Raw genomic sequence first — 24573 nt, 5'->3', positions numbered from 1 at the left:
GACCCTCTTTTTTTTTTTTTTTTTTTTAGATCATCTCTCTTACCTTGTGTTTTATCACAGGCAGTAAAAAGAAGCCAGTTGGTACTTCCATTACTTTGTCTGAATATCTCCTTAGCTATCTCATTGAGTTCATCAGGTACAATTCCTTTTTCCCATGTTAGTGCAGGCATATTAGTGCTATCAAATTTTCTGCTACTACCTAACAATCTTTCAATAACATTGTCCTCACTTTCCTTTAAGCCCTTATTGACAGCCTTCTTGACGCCCTTTAAGCTTCGGTTAGAACTCTCAAGGCCCTTTCAGTTTTCACTAATACTTTTTTTGTGGCTCTTTATGCTTCTTTAGGCCTCAAAGCCAGTGCTGTGTGTGTTAGGTTTTTGTTACGACAGCACCCTACTTGCAGTACCAGAATCTTCTCTGGTACTGTGGAACAAACCACAGAGCCTCATGGCTTAAGACAGCAATGTGGGCAGGGTGGATAGAGACAGCTTGTCTCTGTTCCTTGCAGTGACAGCTGAGGCGGCTTGACTAGGACTGGGGGATCCACTTCCATTGTGTGGCTGACAAGTTGGTGCTAGCTGTAGGTTTCTCTCCACATGAACCTTTCCACAGGGTGACTTGTGCTTTTTCGCACATGGTAGTTGGATTTCTAGAGCAAGTGTCCCAAGTGATAGGAAGTGGAAACTGCCATTTTCTTAAATCCTGGACCCAGAAAGTGGCATATTGTCACTTACGCCACAGTCTACCGGTCAAGTGTCACAGAGCTTGTTGAAAGGAGTGTCAAGAAATTTTGGGGCCATGTGTTAAAACTGCCACCATCTTCTAAAGGTTTTATAGTTTTTATATTTTACTCTTTAATCCATGTAGAATTTCTGTTTTTTAATTATCACCGGATTAGTTAATATTTTTTCCTTTGTGTGTATGTATTTTTAACTGAAGTAAAATTTATGTACAGTGAAATGAACAAACAGATCTTCGGTCTACAACTTTGGTAAGTTTTAATAAATGTAAGCGCTCATGCAGCCACAACCCCAATCAAGATATAAGATGTTTCTGTCATCCTGAGGCATTCCCTCATGCTTCCTTATAGTCAGTCTCCACTCCGCATCTTTATTCTGATTTCTGTCACCATAGCTAGTATTTGTTCTTAAACTTAATATAAATGGAATCATACCATGTATACTCTTTTGTATCTGATTTTATTTCACTCAAAATAATGTTTTTGAGGAGCACCCACGTTGTTACGCCTACCAGTAGTTCTTTCTTTTTTATTGCCAAGTTGGTATTCTGTTAAATGAATCTATCACAACTTGTATATCTGGTCTCTTGTTGATGGATATTTGGATTGATTCTCATTTTGGGCTGTTATGAATAAACAGATATGAACATTCTGTTAAGTGTCTTGTCATAGACATATGTTTCCATTACACTTCTTATTTCACTTAATTCTTAATTTTTAGTTGTTTGCAGTGCAAGAGTCATATTGGAAATCCTACTTCTTAAAAGAATCATGTGGAAATCCTGCCTATTTCTTAAAAGGCTTCAATTAGTCCTTCCTTTATTCTTCACACCCATCTCCAGAGGCACCTACTCTGCCAATTCCTGGGCATTGTGTGGATTATAAAATGAAACTGCTTAGTTCTCATCATTCCCCATTTCTGGTTTAAGATTCAGCTTTCTTGGGTCTGCTAAGTCAGCTGTTACTTTTCCAACCTACTTTCCAACTTCCAAAATCCTAATGTTGTCCTATCTTGTTATCTGGCTATCATCTCAGTGGATTTCAGGAGAGAACAGAGTTAAATGTGTTCAATTAATCTTCACTTTTTCTTTTTTTCCCTGTTTTCTTTTTCTCCTGTCCCCTTCTACATCTCTTACCCCCTCTTCTGTTCTCCTTTCTCTTTTCCCCATGTTGCTTCCCTTTAGAATTAAAATTATAAAGGTGGAAGAGTCCTCAGAACATCTGGCTCAGCCCCTCATTTTACATATGGTAAACCTGAGGCTCAAGGAAGCCAGCAATCCATCCATAGCCCACAGAGCTAGTGCTCTGATCTTTTTTTTTTTTTTTAACCTTTAATAGCAAAAGAGACTTTGCTCCCCTCCCCTTCAGTTGGTGAGCCACACAGTAGGAGAAAGAAGAGTATCCCTACTCAAGTGGGAACCTACAAGACAGACCAGGGAGAGAATGTCGCTGCTGACCAGGCTGCTGTGGAGCCTCTCCAGAGACTGAGGAAACAGCTGTTCAGGACTGCCTGTTTTTCCTGGGCTCACCCTGCCCCGACCCTACCACAGTGCCAGGTGGAGAGTGGTAACTAGGACAGTGCCCTGCTGTCTTGACAGGAGAAACTGCTGAAACAAACTTATAGATGGGACCCAGCCCTTCTTTTTTTTTTTTTTTATTTCAATTTTTTTCTATCTTTACTACTTTCTTTGGGCCTAAGTATTGATGTAGATGATAACAAAGGTACTCCAAGGCCCAGAACAGAAAGTAGAGACCAGAGGTATGATCATCCTAAATCCAATCCTGCGCGTGCGCACACACGCGCTAATATTGTCGTGGCCCCACAGTTCCTTACACATAAAAGATGAGAGATACAAAGGATATGCGAGACAACCAAGTAGAGAAAATGCAAGTACATACATCTCGGGAATTATTTCAGTTTTTTTCCCAGTGACATAAGAGACAAAGTGTATGTTCTGTGCCTTGGCTTTTGATCTGGGCTGTTCTCCCAGTAAGCTGTGTTTCCAGAGCTTTTGGTCATGCAATGTGGGCTGGCAGCAGCTGGGCACAGCCTTTTCTTGGCCCCCATCCTCCACCCCCCATGTTTTACCAGCTTAGCAGCTGGGAATCCTGCTAGGGACCAGAGCCCAGTGTGTAAAAGACGGAAGGGAGCATTGTTCTCTGACTTCTCTATCCCCAGAGACTCTTTAAGCTTCTTCGATTTTTTGTCTCCTCAGTTTGTATTTACTTGAACAAGAACGGCAACACGGGCCCCCACTTAGATAAGAAGAAGGTCCAGCAGCTCCCTGACCATTTTGGGCCAGCCCGTGCTTCTGTGGTGTTGCAGCAGGCTGTCCAGGCTTGCATCGACTGTGCTTATCACCAGAAAACTGTCTTCAGCTTCCTCAAACAGAGCCACGGTGGTGAGGTTATCTCAGGTAAGCACCCTTGGGCTGGTACAGCTACCTAGCCAGAGGGACAGGCCTTCTTCAGTGGCTGATTTCTGACAAGGCATCTGGTGCCTACTTCACACCTGTAGACTCTAAAGAAATGTGAAGGTATTCCATTCCTCAGAGTCCTCACCTTCAGCTTCCAGGGCCCCTGTGAGTCTCATACATTACCTCTGCCAAGGAGAATACCCCCACAGACTCTGCTTAACTGAGCCCCTAAATAGACTTCTGTCCTACCTATCTGCTCAACTCTCCCATACAGAAAGTATATTAGTGTGGGGGCTAAACAGTGGCAGCAGCAGGGTTTCTCTAGACTGCATAGCCTCCCACCTGGCTTCAGGGAGCCACTGAACTCTTCCCTCATTTTTTTGAGTCCTTAACTTCCCAGCCCTGCTACAAGGGAGTTGGATCCCAGGCAGAGTGGGAAGAGTCATTCCTTCTTTCTTTCTTGCTGTGAAAGTTTGAGTTAGCTGTGCAGTGTTTTTTGTTTTCACTGAAAATATTCACTTTTTCTGCTGTGCCCTGGTTCTGTATCAGTTTTCCCAAGTTCAAAACCTTATTCTTTACCCACCAAACCTGTGAAGACTTGAACTAGAGCTTTTCAGTTTTACCTGTACTCTATTCCATACTCCCCTGCCCATCTTTCCTAACGAGCTGCAATGTCCAGCCTCAGGAAACACAGCTGATATGGCAGACCTGGTAAATAACCAAGCCGTATTCTTTTAGCACATATTTATGGAGCCCTTACTATACATCAGGCATTACTGCCAGACCCTGGGGGAAAAGCGGGGAGTAGAAGATAACAGGCTCACGCTCTGCCCTGGTGGAAAAGGAAGAATATAAACAGCAAACTGTGAGAAGGGTTATAGTAGAGAAGTGTGTACAGGATGGTTTGGGCTGCCTACTTCTTTGCTGCACTCAGAGAAAAATATACTTTTTATGGTTTATTCTGATGCTTTTTTAATAATATGGACAGGGGGTAAAGTAAAACCAAGCATGGAACAGTTCCATATGTTGCCAAAACTTTACCGTCCTTACACAGATTGGGGTAGTTAAGCACATAGCTGCTAGGCTAAAAGTTGGCAGTTCAAACCCACCAGCCACTTTGCAGGAGAAGGATGTGGCAGTCTGCTTCCATAAAGATTACCGCCTTGGAAACGCTATGGAGCAGTTCTACTCTGTCCTATAGGATCACTATGAGTTGGAATTGACTTGATGGTAGTGGGTTTTCCTACAGATTGGAAATTGTGTACCCGAACCATTGCCGACAATGGCTGTACTCTCCATCTCTGCCCAGCTTCTCTGTTCTTGTGCACTCCTTGTGGAAACAGCATCCTAAATAAATAGACTTCCTGGACAAGATCCAGCCATGTGATGAGACAAAATTATGTTCACAGTTGTTTTCACAGGTTGGGTGAAATCGTTCCAGAGCCTAGGGTGCAACAACCCTGGCCTGACCACATCCGTTATTACAAGCCAGGAACTCTTTGGCATTGAAGACAAAAATCAAAACCCTCAGGGGAGGGAGGGAGGAAACCTGGGGTGCTGATTGACTTTGTGCAACCAGGTGAAGCATTCAGCAAGCAGTGGGCTAGACTCCTCCTGCCTGCTGCTGCTGGCTGACGTGCTTAGCCCTGTTTACTTAACTCTACAGCCGTCTTTGACCGGGAGCAGCACACCCTCAACCTCCCAGCAGTCAACAGCATCACCTACGTCCTCCGCTTCCTGGAGAAACTCTGCCACAACCTTCGTAGTGACAATCTGTTTGGCAACCAGCCCTTTACGCAGAGTCACTTGTCACTCACTGCCACAGAGTACAGCCACAGCCACGACAGGTACCTACCAGGTAGGAGCTGGGATGGGGTCTGGGCTGAGAGAGGGGGTCGGGATAGCAGCAACATCAGGGGGCCTAGACTTGCTAGCTTGGCACCTGCTATCCAGAGATCTGGTTTTCTGTCCCTTAACTTTGCCACATCTGGAGTTTTTCAGTCTCCTTTCATCTTTACTCTCTCTTTGGGATTTTGTATTCCTCTGAGTCCTTATCTCAAGAAAACGGTGGTTCAGAATTCCCCTTCTGTGCTTCAATTGCATGTGGAGCCACCGTGAAGGCACAGTACATCTCCAAGTGTGAATCTGGCAGCAAAGGCCTAGCATAGACCTCTCTTGCCAGCAGGAAGTTTTAGTGTCAGGCTACAGATTGAGAAATGTGCTCCCTGGTGATTGGCCACCCACTGTTTCCCTTGGCACGTGGCCCTAAATCTTCTAGCACTGCCAGTCAAGCAAGTCAATTCAAGTTCCTGCTGTTGCTAGCTGGAAGGCTGGAAAGTAACTTTCTGAGTTAACGTATCAGACCCACAATGGAAAGCGGGTGCCACGTGGCCAGATCAGTGACTAAGCACTTTCGGAAGAGTGAATGGAACTCAGCATCTCTGACCTGGAGCCCAGGACACACAACGACAGGGAAGCAAGGAAAGCTTGACACTAAACATAGCAAGGTAGGTCATTGTTAAGAGAGGGAGGGAAGGACCTTTTTTAAAGAGTCCTGTGGACTGTGCCCCTGGCAAGAGGGATGGAGAGGCTGGCTGCACTGTCGGTTGATGGGGGAGCACTAATCCGGAAGTTCCCCTCTTATGACTCTCTCCTACACAGGTTTTGCTCCCACACTGCCTTCCTTCTTGTCTTTTCATCATAGTCTTAATAGAATCACTTCCAATAAAAGGGCTACTTCTAAAGAATATGCTTAAGGAAGTGACTATTGGCCCAGTCTACCCACCTCCATCTATACTCTGCTCTCAAATAAGCACTGCTTATGTGACTTGTATGCAGGGCAGAAGGACACCTGAATTTCAGATACTCCTCTGTGGGGATCAGACCATCTGGTACCTACAGCCATACCTGTGAACCCCTCACTCATCCTTTTCTTCAGAGAGGACTTCACACCCAACCTGCTCTAGATTGCTTTCTTTTAGCATCAGAATCTCTGAGAACAGAAAAAGGCATTCTCACTTGCAGTTAGAATGTTGCACTGGGAGTCTGGACTGGGCATGATGGAGTTGGTGTAGATAAAGGCAGGTTGTTAAATATCCCCAGCTATTGGCATTGAGAAACTCTGATCGCACTTCAGTAACGGAAGCTAAGCCTACCTGGGATTCTGAAAGAACAGATACACAAGGAGGGTTAGCATGGCCATGAATGTGCCTACTGCTCTGAAGAGAGTGTTCTCAAAGAAATAGGAACTCAGGATCCTTAAGTAGAATGCTGTCATTAAGAACTAAGAGAAATGTGCTGGTGGTGGCACTCAGAGACTGGCAGAGATGTGCAGCATGGGCCTGCAGTCATGAAGGTAGTTTGGGATTGGGGCATGACCTTTCCTAGGAATTCTGTTCCTTCTTGCTTCACTAACTAAGAGAGACAAAGGCCAAGTGTATCAGATTCCTCCTTCCACCATTGACTGCCACCCTTTTCTTCCCCCACATTCAGACAAATGCAGCTAACTCTCTGCACCTTCCTGTATTCTCTAAGCCCCGTTTCTCATAATGGGTGCTCAGTGATTTGGCTGCTCTCACCCTAGTTTCTATCTGCTGCCCTGAAATGAATGTTTTAGCTGTGCCCAGACAAGCCAGAGCCTTGCCTAGACGTCTAACTCCCATGTGCTCTTTAGCTTGTTTTCTCTGCCTACCTACCTACCTGCCTCCCCTTCTGACCCTTTTTACCCCCTGATTATTTAACATTTCCTATACTTCTCTAATCTGTACAGAGCTTGACCTGTACAAAGGTTGTCTTTAGCTTTACCCTTTGGGTCTGATGCTGATTACTCCTGCCCTGCTGCCTGGATACACACTTCTACTAGTTTGAAACCATAGGTTCCACTTCTGTTATCTGGGGGCTTACGGGAGCCTCTCCCTTCCTTCCAGCCTTTTCTTCTCCCTACCCTACCACTTATAGCTTTAACCCACCAGATCACACCCTTCCCATATAGCATATAGTCACCAAAAGCATACCCAAACCAAACCCATTGCCGTCAAGTCGATTCCGACTCACAGTGACCCTATATAGCACAGAGTAGAACTGGCCCATAGGGTTTCCAAGGAGTGGCTGGTGGATTCAAACTCCTGGCCTTTTTGATTAGCAGCCAATTGCTTAACCACTTCGCCACCAGGGCCCCACCAAAAGCATAGGTAGGTTGCATATCCCATTAAGTTTCCTTACCTGAGTTGAGACTGTTAGTTTTTTTTCCATTTTATTTTGAAAAATTTCAAACACACAGAAAATTTGCAAAAATACAACAATGAGCAACCATGTATGCTGCACCCAGATTTACCATTTGTTAACTTTTTGCCATATTTGTCTCTTTCTCTGAGTGTGTATACATATATTTGTATCTGTATATTTTAAAATATGGATGTTTTTGTTTATTTACTGAACCATTTGAGAGTTAACTATAGATGAGGGACTTTATCCCTAAATACTTTTGTATGTATCTCCTACCACAATATTTTTATCACACTTAAGAAATTTAACATTAGTAAAATACTACGAGCTAATATACAGTCCTCCCCACACGTCTGTCATTTTGTCATACTGTGGGGGATTGCATGTTGCTATGATGCTGGAAGCTATGCCACCGGCATTCAAATACCAGCAGGGTCACCCAGGGCAGACAGATTTCAGCTGCAGTCAGGATGCACTGATAATTACTGGTGACTGGAATTCGAAAGTTGGAAACAAAGAGGAAGGATGGGTAGTTGGAAAATATGGCCTTGATGATGGAAACAATGCTGTGCATGATACAATTTTGCAAGACAAATGACTTCTTCATTGCAAATACCTTTTTTCACCAACATAAATGGTGACTATACATGTGGACCTCACCAGATGGAATACACAGGAATCAAATCAACTCCATCAGTGGAAAGAAACCATGGAAAAGCTCAATATCATCAGTCAGAACAAGACCAGGGGCCGACTATGGAACAGACCATCAATTGTTCATATGCAAGTTCAAGTTGAAGCTGAAGAAAATTGAAACAAGTCCACGAGAGCAAAAGTACAACCTTGAGTGTATCCTACCTGAATTTAGAGACCATCTCAAGAATAGATTTGACACATTGAAGACTAATGACCGAAGACCAGATGAGTTCTGGAATGACATCAAGGACATCGTACATGAAGAAAGGAAGAGGTCATTAAAAAGACAGGAAAGAAAGAAAAGGCCAAAACAGATGTCAGAAGAGACTCAGACTTGCTCTTGAACATCGAGTAGCTAAAGCGAAAGGAAGAAATTATGAAGTAAAAGAGCTGAACAGAAGATTTCAAAGCATGGCTCAAGAAGACAAAGTATTATAATGACATGTTCAAAGAGCTAGAGATAGAAAACCAAAAGGGAAGAACACACTTGGCATTTCTCAAGCTGAAAGAACTGAAGAAAAAATTCAAGACTCGAGTTGCAATATTGAAGAATTCTACAGGGAAAATATTAAACAATGCAAGAAGCATCAAAAGAAGATGGAGAGCATACACAGAGTCACTGTACCAAAAAGAATTGGTCAACATTCAGCCATTTCAGGAGGTAGCATATGATCAGGAACTGATGCTATTGAAGGAAGAGGTCCAAGCTGCACTGAAGGCATTGGCAAAAAGCAGGGCTCCAAGAATTGACGGAATACCAATTGAGATGTTTCAGCAAACAGATGCAGCACTGGAAGTGTTTACTCATCTACATCAGGAGATTTGGAAGACAGCTACCTGGCCAATCGACTGGAAGAGATCCATGTTTACACCTATTCCGAAGAAAGGTGATCTAATCAAATGCAGAAATTATCGAACAATATCATTAATACCACATTCAAGTAAAATTTTGCTGAAGATCCTTCAAAAGCAGCGCAACAGGGAACTGCCAGAAATTCAAGCCGGATTCAGAAGAGGACGTGGAACCAGGAATATCATTGCTGATGTCAGATGGATCCTGGCTGACAGCGGAGAATACCATAAAGATATTTACCTGTGTTTTATTGACTATGCAAAAGCATTCGACTGTGTGGATCATAACAAATTATGGATAACATAGTGAAGAATGAGAATGCCAGAACACTTAATGGTGCTCATGAGGAACCTGTACATAGATCAAGAGGCAGTCTTCGAACAGAACAAGAGGTTACTGCATGGTTTAAAGTCAGGAAGGATGTGCGTCAGGGTTGTATCCTCTCACCGTACCTATTCAGTCTGTATACTGAGCAAATAATCTGAGAAGCTGGCCTATATGAAGAACAGGGCATCAGGATTGGAGGAAGACTCATTAACAACCTGCATTATACAAGATGACACAACCTTGCTTGCTGAAAGTGAAGAGGACTTGAAGCACTTACTGATGAAGATCAAAGAACACAGCTTTCAATATGGATTACACCTCAACATAAAAACAAACAAACAAAAAAAACTCACAACTGGACCAATAAGCAACATCATGATAAATGGAAAAAGGATTGAAGTTGTCATGGGTTTCATTTTACTTCCATCCACAATCAACACCCATAGAAGCAGCAGTCAAGAAATCAAAAGACGCGTTGCATTTGGCAAATCTGCTGCAAAAGACCTCTTTATAGTGTTGAAAAGCAAAGATGTGACCTTGAAGACTAAGGTGTGTCTGACCCAAGCCATGGTGTTTTCAATCGCCTCCTATGCATGTGAAAGTTGGACGATGAATAAGGAAGACCGAAGAAGAATTGATGCCTTTGAATTGTGGTGTTAGCAAAGAATATTGAATATACCCTGGACTGCCAAAAGAACTAACAAATCTGTCTTGGAAGAAGTACAGCCAGACTGCTCCTTAGAAGAAAGGGTGGCAAGACTATGCCTCACATACTTTGGACATGTTATCAGGAAGGATCAGTCCTGGAGAAGGACATCATGCTTGGTAAAGTACGGGGTCAGTGAGATGGATTGACACAGTGGCTGCAGTGATCTGCTTAAGCATAACAATGGCTGTGAGGATGGCACAGGACTGGGCAGTGTTTCATTCTGTAGTACATAGGGTCAGTATGAGTTGGAACCGATTTGACAGCACCTAACAACAACAACAGTATATAGTCCATATTCAGGTTAGCCCACTTGTCCCAATAATGTTCTTTATAGTTGTTTTGTTTGTTTGTTTAATCCAGGATCCAATCATTCCAATCCAGGATCATTCACTGTGTTTAATTGTCATGTCTCTGTAGTTCCCTTTAACCTCAAACAGTTCTCCAGCCTTTTTCTGTCTTCTGTGACATGACATTGGCATTTTCAAGAATCCAGGCCAGTTGTTTTGTCTCAGGACATCAAGCATTTATAGAATGCTTACTGTGTGCCAGATCCTATACTGAATTCTGGGGAGACAGATGAAATAAACTCAATCTCTGCTCTAAAGAGTCCCCAGCTGAGAGTATATGTAAACTTGTATGTGGAAAGAACATGGAACAGAGGAACTCCAGGGAACTCCAGCCCAGCCAGGAGTGATGGACAAAGGGGTAAGGTATAAGAAGAGGTCAGGGAAGGCTTCCTGGGGGAGGTAGTTTCAGAGTAGGGTCCTGTCTTCAGAGCCAAAGGCCTTTAAAGAGTAAATGAGAGAGGGCTCCTTCTGGCTTTCTAAAAAATTGACAATATTATTCAGGAGACTGTATTCATTTAGTTGGTCCCAGTGACTATTAATTTTAAGCATAATTGAAATCCATCCAGTATTAACCTCTGAGTCTGCTGTTCTGGGACTCCCCAGGTGCCTCTCTGCTGGAGAAAATGGTTCATTTGTCCCATGATAATGAGTTCCTTGTGCCTTTCTATTTAGTTGCCATCCAGGTCTTCTGAGCTAGTTATAAAGTGGTTCTCCTGCCAAAATCTCAAGAAATGTTGTAAGAAGCCCTCTCATCCCCAGAGTTTTTAAGAGTTTTAAGATGACTCGAAAAATGTTCAAAGTTAATTGAAATTTTCTTAATCCATTATTCAGTCAGACAGTCAGTCAATCATTTTTTGACCACACTATGCCAACGACTGAGCTGGGCATGGAGGATTCAGTGCTTACCCCCTCAGAGCTTACAGTCTGGTGAAAAATATAAACAAGTAAGCAAACAATTCAGAATGATGAGTGCTTTACTAGGAAAAGTTCAGGATGTACTGAGCACAAAAGAGGGACTCCCAACCCAAGCTGAGTGTGCCAGGGAAGACTTTCCAGGAGAAATGATACCCAAGCTTGGACTAAAGAGTTAGGAGAGCCGGTTGAAGGTGCAACAGACTCAAAGAGATGGAGGAAGGGAAGACTGAAGAATGTTCCTATTGACTTCAGTAACACGTGAGAATGTGAGTGGCAAGAGGGAACGTGGCCTGTTTCAGAGGAACTGAATGTTCACTATGGCTGAAACTGAAAGCATAAGAGAAGAATGCGAGATGAGGTTGGCATGGTAGGCAGAGGCCCAGTCTAATTGGCCATGTTACAGACTTTAAACTACATCATTTAGCTGTGAGGACCCACTGAAGTGTTTAAAGCAGGGAAGTAACATGATCAGATTTGTGTTTTAGAAAGATGGCTCAGGATATTATGTGCGAGAATGAATTGGACTGGAGCAAAACAGAAGGCAGGGAATCTTGGAGGTTTTTGTAGAACCCTGTGAGCCCCTCTAGATTTTATGGCTATCTTTGCCTTAATATCCGAATCTAAATAAAATAAAATGAACCCCCATCCCACATAACCCAGGGTTAGGTTACATTTCCCTGATAGTTGCCAATACTTCTAGCTCTGAATTCCTGCTTCTGACACAGTTCTTAATCCCTTCTTTCCCTATCACCTCCCATAGCTGGGGTCTCTCTCTACAATACTTTGCCCCAAGCATTGATCCAGAGCCTTATCCTTCATTTCCAAACTAATGTAACGCCATTATGTGTAATATACTTTTTACTGAAGTTTTGGGGGGAAGTGAAGGATAATTACCACAAAGAGCAAGAGGCAGTTTAACATTTTTGTTTCGTCTCAATGTTTATTAGCTGTTATCTTACTTACTTACCTACTTACTTAACTTACTTACTCACTCACTCATTCAAGGCCAAAATACAACCTTGAGTATATCCCACCTGAATTTAGAGACCATCTCAAGAATAGATTTGACACATTGAACACTGATGACCAAAATCCAGTTGAGTTGTAATATGACATCAAGGACATCATCCGTGAAGAAAACAAGAGGTCATTAAAAAGACAAGAAAGAAAGAAAAGACCAAAATGGATGGCAGAAGAAACTCTGAAACTTGCTCTTGAACATCAAGTAGCTAAAGCAAAAGGAAGAAATGATAAAGTAAAAGAACTAAACAAAAGATTTCAAAGGCCAGCTCCAGAAGATGAAGTAAAGTATTATAATGACATGTGCAAAGAGCTGGAGATAGAAAACTAAAAGGAAAGAACACACTTGGCATTTTTCAAGCTGAAAGAACTGAAGAAAAAATTCAAGCCTCGAGTTGCAATAGTGAAGGATTCCATGGGAAAAATATTAAATGACACAGGAAGCATCAAAAGAAGATGGAAAGAGTACACAGAGTCATTATACCAAAAAGAATTGATCAACATTCAACCATTTTAAGAGGTGCATATGATCAGGAACTGATGGTACTGAAGGAAGCTGCACCAAAGCCATTGGCGAAAAACAAGGCTCCAGGAATTGACGGAATATCAATTGAGATGTTTTAACAAATGGATGCAGCACTGGTAGCACTCTTTCTTTTATGCCAGAAGATTTGGAAGACAGCTACCTGGCCAACTGACTGGAAGAGATCCATATTTATGCCTATTCCCAAGAAAGGTGATCCAACTGAATAAGGAAATTATCAAGCAATATCATTAATATCACATGCAAGTAAATTTTTGCTGAAGGTCATTCAAAAGTGGCTGCAGCAGCATATCGACAGGAAACTGCCAGAAATTCAGGCTTAATTCAGAAGAGGACATGGAACCAGGGATATCATTGCTGATGTCAGATGGATCCTGACTGAAAGCAGAGAATACCAGAAAGTTGTTTACCTGTGTTTTATTGACTGTGCTAAGGCATTTAACTGTGTGGATCATAACAAATTATGGATAACATTGCACAGGATGGGAATTCCAGAACACTTAATCGTGCTCATGAGGAACCTGTACATCAATCAAGAGCCAGTTGTTTGAACAGAGCAATGGGATACTACGTGGTTTAAAGTCAGGAAAGGTGCGCATCAGGGTTGTATCCTTTCACCATACTTATTCAGTCTGTGTGCTGAGCAAATAATCCAAGAAGCTGAACTGTATGAAGAAGAATGGGGCATCAGGATTGGAGGAAGACTCATTAACAACCTGCACTATGCAGATGACACAACCTTGCTTGCTGAAAGTGAAGAGGACTTGAAGCACTTATTGATGAAAACCGAAGACCATAGCTTTCAGTACGGATTATACCTCAACGTAAAGAAAACAAAAATCCTCACAACAGGACCCATAAGCAACATCATGATAAACAGAGAAAAGGTTGAAGTTGTGAGGGATTTCATTTTACTTAGATCCACAATCAACACCCATGGAAGCAGCAGTCAAGAAATCAAGAGACACATTGCGCTGGGCAAATCAGCTGAGAAAGACCTCTTTAAAGCATTGAAAAGCAAAGACTAAGGTGCGTTCTGACCCAAGCCATGGTATTTTCAATCACATCATATGCATGCGAAAGCTGGACAATGAATAAGGAAGACCGAAGAAGAACTGACACCTTTGAATTGTGGTGTTGGCGAAGAATATTGAGTATGCCACGGACTGCCAAAAGAATGAACAGATCTGTTTTGGAAGAAGTGCAACCAGAATGTTCTTTTGAAGCAAGGATGGCAAGACTACGTCTTATATATTTTGGACATGTTATCAGGAGGGATCAGTCCCTGGAGAAGGACATCATGCTTGGCAAAGTACAGGGTCAGTGAAAAAGATTGACAGTGGCTGCAACGGTGGGCTTAAGCATGACAACAATTGTGAGGATGACGCAGGACCAGGCAGTGTTTCATTTTGTAGTACATGGGGTCGCTATGAGTCAGAACTAACTCAGCGGCACCTAACAACAACATCTTACTGGCTTCTTATACCATAGGCCTCAGCCTGCTGCCGCTTTCTGAGGTACACTTTGCTTATGAGACCTATGTGTTAGGGATTCATTTTCTTTTCTGATTTCTCTATTCTCTCCATCCCAGATCTCCTCATTTTCAAGGTATTAGCAGGAAACTCCAAATTTCTGTTAATTTATTAGGCAAAATAATTTAGTTTCTTTTGTCTCGGCTTCCTCCTATATAATGCCTAGGTTTTACCCTTCATAAGCAAAAGTGCCATTAATGTAATTATCTAAATGAGTGAACCATCTAACCCAGATCTAAACTTTAGCAACTCAAAGAACAAAATCAAAAGCTGTGGAAATAATGTTTCTTCTTTATTGTGCCCCAGACCTAATTCTTAGAGAGGACTGCCGATGAACATCCCTCCCCACCCACCAATTCTGGAAACAGGAATAGTAGGCAGTAGAGCTCACAGGGTAGGTGGGTAGGTGGTTTTCTTCCCTATACAAAAACAAGGTGATAACTTTGACCCAGACTAGAATAGTAGAAGCGGTATGATGATAGAGAAAATTAGACAGTTTCAAAAGCCAATTAGAAGGCAGGATCAACAAGACTTGTTTTGTTGTTGTTGTGTGCCATTAAGTTGATTCCAATTCATACTGACCCTATATGAGAGCCCTATAGGGTTTCTTAAGCTGTAATCTTTACAGGATCAGATCACCAGGTCTTTTCTCCTGCAGAACTGCTGGTGGGTTCAAACCACCAACCTTTCAGTTAGCAACTGAGCACTTGACCATTGCACCACCAGGGCTCCTTACAAGACCGGTAATGGGTTGGTTATGGGAACGAGGAAAGTCCAGATTTCTGGCTTGGGAAAACTGGGTAGGAGGTGGTGTCAGTTCCTGAGATGGGGCACATGGATGAGGGAGACAACTGGAGAGATGACGAGTTCAGTTGTGGATATGTTAGGTGCCTGGGAGGCATCCAAGTTGAGGTGAAGTTAGAAGTCAAGGCCAGGAGGGAAATTGGTCACAACTAGTAGCTGGTGATTACACTCATGGGAGTAAAAGGGATTTCCCAGGAAGAATGTGTAAAAGAAAAGAAGGCCTAGGAAATTAACCTGAGGAATAATAACATTTAAGAGTCAGATAGAGGAAAAAAAGACTACAAAGGAGGAAGAAAAAAAAACATACAGTCAGAGACGAGGAAGAAAACCAGGTGAATGCAAAATATTTCAGAGGAACAGAGGATTTCAATAAGGAGGGAGTAGTCAGTGTCGATTGCTACCAAAAGATCAAGTAGGTTGAGGACGAAGAAATGTCCTTTAGATTTAGTAACTTGAGAATCTGATGACCTTGATGAGAGCATTTTTAGTGAAGGGGTAATAGGAGCAGATGCCAGATGGAGGGGTGAGTGGGCTGATAGAAAAAAAGAGACTGTGAGCCACATAATTTTTTCAAGAAGTTTGGCAGACACCTATATCCACATTACTGCTAAGACAGAAACTTTAGTGTTATTCTTGATTTCTCCCTTTCTCTCATTTTCCACATTGATCAGAAAATACTGTCGTTTGTGCCTCTAAAATGTTTCTCTTTTTTGGACAGCTTTATTGAGGTATAACTTTCATATAATAAATTGCACATATCTAACACAATTTGATAAGTTTTGACATATGTATACACCTGTGAAACCATCACAACCACCAAGAACGAGTGTATTTATCGCCGCTTGAGCTTCCTTGTGTCCCTCTGTAATCTGTCCATCCCACCGCAGCTATGCTTCCCCCATCCTTCTCCCATCTCCAGGAAACCATTGCTCTGCATTCTGTCACTATAGATTAGTTTTAATTTTGATGGTCTCAATATGACAGGGCAGAAATTTTTCCCCACTTTAAAAGCAGAGGAAACTGATGCTGAGAGAGGACAAGTAACTTGCCTGGGATCACACACCTATGAAAGGCAGGAGACCAGGTATAGAGCTGGGTTTGGGTTCCTGTTCATCTCTCAAAATGGAATACTACTGTAGTCATCTCTCCTGGAAAATAGGAATCAGAAGTCTCATCTACAGAAAGAGAGTAGGAAATGGTTTAGAGCCTTAAAGACATCTCTCTTTAGAACCACTTCTAGGGAAGGGCTTCATCAATTAAACCCCCTGAAATAAAGGTGAATAGCTGTTGCATGCTAGATTTGACTTTGAGCTCATGGTTGCCAAGCAGTTTTAGGTATTAGAAAGTAGTCCTAAAATCCTAAACCATCTCCCCTCAAGGTCTTATTGTATGCCAGATCATGTGCCTGAGTTTCGGGTTCATCAGAGGCCCTAAATGAATCCCAAACATTATCTAAACATCTGATCTCTAAGAAAAACCACAAAGGCTAGCGATATGGCTCAGCACCGAGGACACCCTCCCTGCCTCCCACAAACAGAGAATGCTGTGGCCACGCTGAGGAACTGACTGGGTTTCGGTAGAGCCCAATCAGGAGAGGGAGTCTGCTGCAGGTTCCGTAGTGCAGTGACTGGGGCCTGCTGTCTGGTGTTGAGTCATGCCCCAGGTAGAAACATCAGGATGAAATTCCCTTTACAAAGGCATTCATAGCCATTCTCTTTTGATATTTACAAGCCCCTAAGAAGAAAGATTCTTCCATAGTTGAGGAGACTGAGGTTCTGAGAAGAGTACCTTGCACCAAATCATAGATGTATACACCTGTGAAACCATCACAACCACCAAGAACGAGTGTATTTATCACCGTTTGAGCTTCCTTGTGTCCCTCTGTAATCTTTCCATCCCACCGCTGCTATGCTTCCCCCATCCTTCTCCCATCTCCAGGAAACCATTGCTCTGCTTCCTATCGCTATAGTTTAGTTTTAATTTTGATGGTCTCAATATGACAGGGCAGAAGTTCTTCCCCACTTTAAAAGCTGAGGAAACTGATGCTGTGAGAGAGGACAAGTAACCCATATTCTGGTCTCTATACCCAAGTTCTCACCCCTATACAACCCCAGCCAGCTTCCTTGGGATGTTTCTATAGAACAGGGCAAATACAAAAAGGGGGAGGGAGAGTAGAGCAGATCCTTTGTAGATAGGAGAGTTAGTCAGATATCAAGAAGCACTTCTGAGATGTCTTGCTGGTTAGCTTCTAAAGTACCCTTATCTAAGTAAATGCATCTCTTCTCTAGCATCTCTGTTGCCTGCTCTGCCATCTTATGTCCAAGGCAGCCTCTTCCATTCTAGAATAACTCTATTATTTTATTTTTTTTGAAGATTCTCCTCATTCTAGAAAAGCATGGGACATCCCAACCAGAAGAAACCTCAAAGACCATCTAGTCTAAGAGGAAAGAGTCTCTAAGGAGACCGAAGTTCAGAGAGTGGCAATGAGCTTCACTAAGGTCACTTAGTGAGAGCGAGAGCCATGGCTAGTACACAGGCTTCCTGAGTCCCAGCCCAGGGCTCTCTCTCTCTGCCCTGCTGCTTCTTGCCCCCCTCTACAGAGCTTCCAAACAGGTATCTGAGAGCCACACCTGCAGTCTTCTCAGGCCAATCTAACTCTGGCTTTACTGTTTTCCAGGTGAAACCTTTGTCCTGGGGAATAGCCTGGCCCGGTCCCTGGAGCCTCACTCGGATCCGATGGACACTGCCTTGAATCCCAACAACCTTGTCAGCACCTCCCAAAATCTTCGAGCCCCGGCATACCGGCCCTTGCTTCCATCCTGTGGGCTCCCACAGAGCACAGGCTCAGCTGTGCGCAGGCTGTGTTCCAGGGGTAAGCTGCCAGGATTCTGGTCGCCCTGTCCTCCTTCACTCTCTCCTTCCCTTACTTCCTGAACTTCCAGAGAGGGCCTAACTCTGTCCTCCCCTCCCTGGTGTGGAACTGGGGGCTGGACTTACCACCATGCCTGGCCAGGCACTTGGGAGGTGATTAGAGCTCTTGGATTTGGCTTGGGAATGATAGAAACCAGGGCTTTGAACCCATTTGGTCCATTTTGAACCCCTGCTGAGAATTTGCATTTCTAACAAGTTCCCCGGTGATACTAATGCCACTGGTTAGGGACCAATTCTAAGAACCACTAGTAGAGCAGTAGTTCTCAAAATTTATTATACATAAGAATCACCTGGGGATCTTCTTAAACTGTAGATTCTAATTCAGTATATCTAGGGTGGAAATGCAAATTCTCAGCAGGGGGTTGAACCAAAACAAACCTGTTCGAAGCCCTGATGGAAACTAATTGCTATGGACCCAAAACCAGGGGACAGAGAAGGATTCATTCATTCATCCATTGGTCATTTATTTGAACACCATCTGTGCTGGGCATGGAGATGCAAAAGTGAATCACTTTCTGTCCCCAAGGAGCTTACAGTCTTGTGGGGAAGACAAACACTTAAACAGATAATTATAAAACAATATCTTGAGTGCAGTGACAGAGATGTGCTTTGGGTACTATGAAAACAGCAGGAAGGAACACCTAACCCAAGCTTGGTGTTCAAAGAAAGCTTCCTTGAGAAAGTGGCATGTTGCCTGAGACTGAAAGGGTAAATATATGAATGGCCACTTCAGGGGTGGTAGAGGAGAGAGGGTTTTCCAGGAAGAGGGGATAGCATGAACAAAGGCAAAGGCATAAGAAATAGCATAGACTCTACCAGGAATTACCTGGAGTTTGGTATTCCTAAAATATAAACTGGGATACTGGAACTTCAAATAGAAAAGCCTGGAAAGGTCAGGAGACCTTAAATGCTTGTTAAAGAGTTTGGAGTTGTTTTTGTGGGCAATACAAAGCTACTGAAGGCTTTTAATTAGAGGTAAGACATCAACAGGTTTGTGTTTTTAGTAGCTCATTGACTACCATGTTGAGGATAGATTTGAGGAGTTACTCAAATCTGTATGTGGAGCAAATAATCCAAGAAGCTGGACCATATGAGGAAAAACAGGGAATCAGGATTGGAGGAAGACTCATTAACAACCTGTGATATGCAGATGACCCAACCTTGCTTGCTGAAAGTGAAGAGGACTTGAAGCACTTCCTGATGAAGATCAAAGACCACAGCCTTCAGTATGGATTATACCTCAACGTAAAGAAAACAAAAATCCTCACAACTGGACCAATACGGCACATCATGATAGATGGAGAAAAGATTGAGGTTGTCAAGGATTTCATTTTACTTGGATCCACAATCAACACCCATGGAAGCAGCAGTTAAGAAATCAAAAGACGCGTTGCACCAGGCAAATCTGCTGCAAAAGACCTCTTTAAAGTGTTAAAAAGCAAAGATGTCACCTTGAAGACTAAGGTGCGCCTGACCCAAGCCATGGTGTTTTCAATTACCTCATATTCATGCAAAAGCTGGACAATAAATAAGGAAGACCGAAGAATTGACGCCTTTGAATTGTAGTGTTGGCAAAGAATATTGAATAGATCATGGATTGCCAAAAGAACGAGGATATCTGTCTTGGAAGAAGTACAGCCAGAATGCTGCTTAGAAGCAAGGATGGCAAGACTACATCTCACGTACTTCAGACGTGTTATCAGGAGAGATCAGTCCCTGGAGAAGAACATCATGCTTGGTAGAGTAGAGAGTCATAGAAAAAGAGAAAGACTCTCAACGAGATGAACTGACACAATGGGCTCAAGCATAATAACAGTTGTGAGGATAGCGCAGGATGGGGCAGTGTTTTGTTCTGTTGTACATGGGATCGCTATGAGTCGGAACCAGCTCCTCAGCACCTAACAACAACAACCACCTCTAAACAGAGCTTTAAATTAGCATTGAAATTCCTGGCAGTCAAGGCAAAAACGGTTGAATGCTTTAGCGTGTCAGGGTATAGTGAGGTCAGCTCTTCTCCAGGCCTTGGAAAGAGAACCCAGGATACTATCTGCCACTTTTTCCTAAGGGGTCTGGCCCTAATCCTGCCCAGCTACCAGGGTCCCTCTAGAAATGGTCCCCAGAACCAAGACCAAAGCAGCTCCACCCACCAGCTCCCACTGAACCCAAGTAGTCCCCTTACCTCATTCTTCCCTTGTCTCAGGCCCAGATTGAATCACAGCCTCAATGCAAACTTCCTTCTGACCATCTCCAAAAATCAGATTTACCCTTAAAGAACAAAGATTTAACTTAAAAAAAGTTTCAAGCCCTGTAGACCCTGTGTGGGGAGACGGCTCCCTCCCTAGGCTGCTTTGCTCATGCTCTAGCACTGCTGTGAGCATCACCTATAGGGCCATTGGGACATGATAAGGAGAGCGGTGGAGATTTATAAACCAGGCCCTGCCCGTTACAGTAGGTGCCCTCCTGTCCTACAGGGTCAGACCGATACCTGGAAAGCCGGGATGGCTCGCGTCTGAGTGGCCGGGACCCTTCCTCATGGACAGTCGAAGACGTGATGCAGTTTGTTCGGGATGCTGATCCTCAGCTTGGACCCCACGCTGACCTCTTTCGCAAACATGTAGGTGCCCCTGCCTGACCTCTCTTGTGTTCCCTGGGAGTCTTGTTTCTGTAACTTGTAGACTCTTAAAGGTTCCTTGTGCCACTGAGCAAAGGTGACAGCATAAAAACTTAAGACTCTTGGATCTCAAATAGATATCATTGGACTACCTAGTTCAACTCCTTTAGTGTAGGATCTGATTCAGCCACGTTCCTACTGGGCGTGTGGCCTGGGGGCTCAGTCCTGGGGTGGGAGATCTCCTCTTTTCCCGGTGATGCTTGTTCTCTTGTCTGCCTGCCTTCACTGGGCCTCTCCAGCCTGCCAGGGCCGTTCTTGTGTCTGGCCCTGACTTTCATGTCAGACATTTTTTAGGCATGAGAATCAGGGGCCTCAGTGTAAGTGAAGAGCCCTTTGCCAAGTGTCCCCCAATACTCCATCCTCATGAGTCCCCTGTCCTCTTCTACCCCTCTGTGAGCCTCCAACATCCCTTCAAGTGACCTTTGGCTCCTGATTGCCCTGCAATGACCATACTCCTGGTTTGGGGCTCAAACCCACTTCCTCCTAGCCCCCCTCTTTGGTGGTGTTCTGTCCTTTGGGGACACAGAACAGGTCTGCTACCTCTCATTGATCAGTTATTTCTCTTACACCAGATGGGCTTGGAGGGTGCTATTAGATCAGGCCTGAAGGTTTCACAGCGGCTCAGTAAGTGCCTGCTGTGTGCCTAGCTCCCAGAGAGGGTCTGCCACTCAGGAAATAGATAACTGACAGAGTAACAGTTAAGGGTCAATAGAAAAACAGCCTGGGGTAAGTAACCAGTACACTGACTGGAGAGGCTTCCTGGAGAGATGGGATGGAGCTGTGTCTCAGAGGCGTGAGGGTGGGGAGGAGGAACTGCCTCTCAGGCAGCACCAGAAGGAAAATGGTACAGACATACTTGAAGAGCCTGACTTTGGGGGTTCAGAAGTGAATGTGTGAGGGGAGGAATGATTGGAGAAAAAGGGTCAGGAGGACAGATAGTCTCCTGTATCACAGCACATTGATTGGACTTGTTGTGGTTGGCACTTCCCTGGGTGGCCCTTACTTAGTCAGAACCTGGGGTGGTCTGACGAATCAGGCCTCTGATGGCTCCTCCCCCATCCACCTCTGCCTGCCCCCAGGAGATCGACGGCAAGGCCTTGCTTCTGCTGCGCAGTGACGTGATGATGAAGTACATGGGGCTGAAGCTGGGGCCGGCACTCAAGCTCTCCTACCACATTGACCGGCTGAAGCAGGGCAAATTCTGAGCAGGGAGGTGCATCCTAGACAACTGAGTGGTCAAGCAGGTGGGGTGCTCTTCCCCTGTGAAAGAGGGTGGTCAGCCCACTCTCGGGTGCCTCAATGGGATTTCGGGCCTCCTCAAGACTCCAGGAGGCTGTGTGGAGCCACCATTACCCTCTCCTGCCAAGATGCGTCCTTCCATGAAGGACTGAAGAGGGGAGAACATGGGGCCCGGGGCTGGCACTGCTCTTCCTCTCAGCCCTGCCTCGGCTCTGAGGTCCCCTGTATTTATTTCTCAAGTCTGGCCAGCCTCTCTCCAGGAGTCTAGACTGGTCACCTTCCAAGTGATGGAGGAAGGAGCCAACCCTGGGACCTTGGAAGACAGGGCCTTGAACTCAGTCCCCTCACCACCTGCTAGGCCTAGTGTGATACCCCATTGCCCCATAGCTCCTGCCTTCTCCCCACCAGCTTCCTAGACTCCAAAATGATGGTGCAAACCTCTACCTTTTTTTAAAAGAGATCTTTTCTTATTGTTAATTTATTGTTTCTGGCTCTTGACAAGCCCTCCAGTTCATAGTCCTTGCACCTTGGAGCTTGGGTTTAAGGAGGTGGGAGAATGGCCTACCCTGGCCTCTTTTCAGAGGATACCACCCTAGGGTACTTGCTTTTGGGGGTAGACAGACCACAGAGCCTTGACCACATCATTCACCACGGGGAGGAGAGGGTCGTTGTCACCTTCCCCTCCCTTCCTCCACTGGGCTCTTTGCAGCTCCGAGCCTCATCTACGGGAATGTGAGCCCCTGCCCTACCCTGTCCACAGACAGTCTGTCCCCAACACCAGCTTCTTGCTCTGGCCGGAACTCCTTTGGAAGAAGATTGGGCCCAATGATTTTAGGCCCAGGAAGCGCTAAAGTGAATGGGAGGGGAGGTCTCCAGGCTGGAGTCTGGCTCCGCCCACTCTGCTGTCCATTTGCTTCCTTTGTAAGCAAGTCAGCAGCAAGCTGCCTCTGCTACCATCTGGACTTATTTTATGTGGATTTGTTTATAAATAAAAATCAATATAGATGCCAGTGTGCTTTTAATCAGTTGACAGCTGCAACACTGTGCCTCCACAAGGCAAGTCACTCTCCTTCCCTTGATCTTAGTTTTCTCATATGTAAAACGAGGAGCTTGGACAAGATGATCCCTAAGTGTTCTCCTAAGTCCAGCAATCTCTAAAGAACAGGCTGTCTTCCAAATGCCCACTGCAGACCCAGCATTGTGTAAGCCCCCTGAGAACACAGAGGTGGGGTCCAGTGTCTGCCCTCAGAGGGCTTCACGCTGGTGCAACAGTGGTGAGCGTGGCGGGTCCAGGAAGCCCGAGCAGGTGGGAACGATATTCAGGTCAGCTCCTCTGAGGAGCCTCCGTGGCTGGATTCATATTCATCCTCCCAGGGTGAGGAGAGATGCAGCCAGGCCCAGCCAAGTCAGGTCTGCACTGAGCAGGGGCCAGATCACAAGTCCGGGGCCACACACCTCTGTTTATAGGAGTGTAGGCTTCAGGGGAGGAGAAGGCGTAGGAAACAGCAGGGGAGTGTGGTGGTAGCCTAATAGTGAAAATAGCTAACACTTTTATAACAGTATGTGCCAAGCGAACTGCTTTACATGAATTATTTTATTTAATCTTAACAACAAACTCATTTTATAGATGGGAAAACTGGAGCTTAGGTACATAACCAAGATGTATCAAAATAGGCATTCAAAGCCAAGTAATCTGACTTAAGGCCATCCCCAGAGTTCTAGCCAGTCCACTGAGTTGCTATGAAGCTTTGAGCAAATCATTTCCCTTATTCGGACCCAGCTAGCCCTGTCAGGTTTGCCCGAGGAGATTTCTGAGGGCCCAGCCAGCTCTGACCAGTAATTGGTGCTGACATCAGAACAGACTTGTAATGTCTTGTTCACTTGGCCACTGTGAGGCTCTAACCGTGGTCACTGTGACACAGTCAGGGTCAGAGCTGCCAAAGCAGAACCGGCCTCTGTCTTCCACAGACTCCTGGACACTGGGGTCTCTCCATTCAGGGTACTCCCAAGGAGGACCTTATTAAACCCTACAATGAACTTTTGGATGTGACCCTTACCTAAGAGACACAGGGACTGAAGATAACACCAGGTATGTAGGCAGGCCAGACATGCTGCAAGGCTGAGCCTTGGGGTACAAAATGGCACCCACTTTACCCTACTCCTGGCCACCAAGAGTATACAGCTGAACTCAGCTTTTATGGAGGGTTTATTGTACTAAGTTGTTCACATGCATTATCTTATTTAAATCTCACAACAAACCTAGAGGATAACTACCATTTTCCCCCATCTTACAGATGGGAAACTATAGCTTAGGTTATTTATCCAAAACTCCATAGCTAATAAGAGGTATAATATATCACACTGCAGGCAACACCCACCAGAGGGCCTTTGTCTTAAATCCAACTAAACATGCAGAATCCCTTAGGCTACCCTAGGCATCAAATTCACTTTGAGAGTTCTCACGCAGGAAACAGCCTATCAGCAGGACAGCCTGGAGCAGTCTTCTTTGTTCCTCTTCAGTGGGTTAGTACTTGCCTGTTTTTTTAAAAAAAAAAAAACATTGCCATCCAGTAGATTCCAACTCATAGCGACCCTATAGGACAAA

At 44.4% G+C, this 24573-nt stretch overlaps 1 protein-coding gene and 1 long non-coding RNA gene across 13 annotated transcripts in view; one reads left to right on the top strand and one right to left on the bottom strand.

Moving 5' to 3' along the window:
• The window catches only part of SCMH1 (Scm polycomb group protein homolog 1), a 200023-nt gene extending 177033 nt beyond the window's left edge, over positions 1 to 22990 (top strand). For all 11 annotated transcript variants that reach the window (XM_049878947.1, XM_049878954.1, XM_049878951.1 and 8 more), the window contains 5 exons: positions 2956 to 3156; positions 4823 to 5014; positions 17805 to 17999; positions 20530 to 20672; positions 21809 to 22990. In XM_049878947.1, the coding sequence (XP_049734904.1) occupies positions 2956 to 3156; positions 4823 to 5014; positions 17805 to 17999; positions 20530 to 20672; positions 21809 to 21934 (857 nt within the window). In that variant the 3' untranslated portion in view covers positions 21935 to 22990. The remainder of the gene's footprint in view (positions 1 to 2955; positions 3157 to 4822; positions 5015 to 17804; positions 18000 to 20529; positions 20673 to 21808) is intronic.
• The window catches only part of LOC126072964 (uncharacterized), a 169666-nt gene that overhangs the window by 138860 nt on the left and 6233 nt on the right, over positions 1 to 24573 (bottom strand). The window lies entirely within an intron of this gene.

Source organism: Elephas maximus, chromosome 3, assembly GCF_024166365.1.
Source record: "Elephas maximus indicus isolate mEleMax1 chromosome 3, mEleMax1 primary haplotype, whole genome shotgun sequence".
Classification (NCBI taxonomy): domain Eukaryota; kingdom Metazoa; phylum Chordata; class Mammalia; order Proboscidea; family Elephantidae; genus Elephas; species Elephas maximus.
This window is presented reverse-complemented; position numbering and strand designations above follow the sequence as displayed.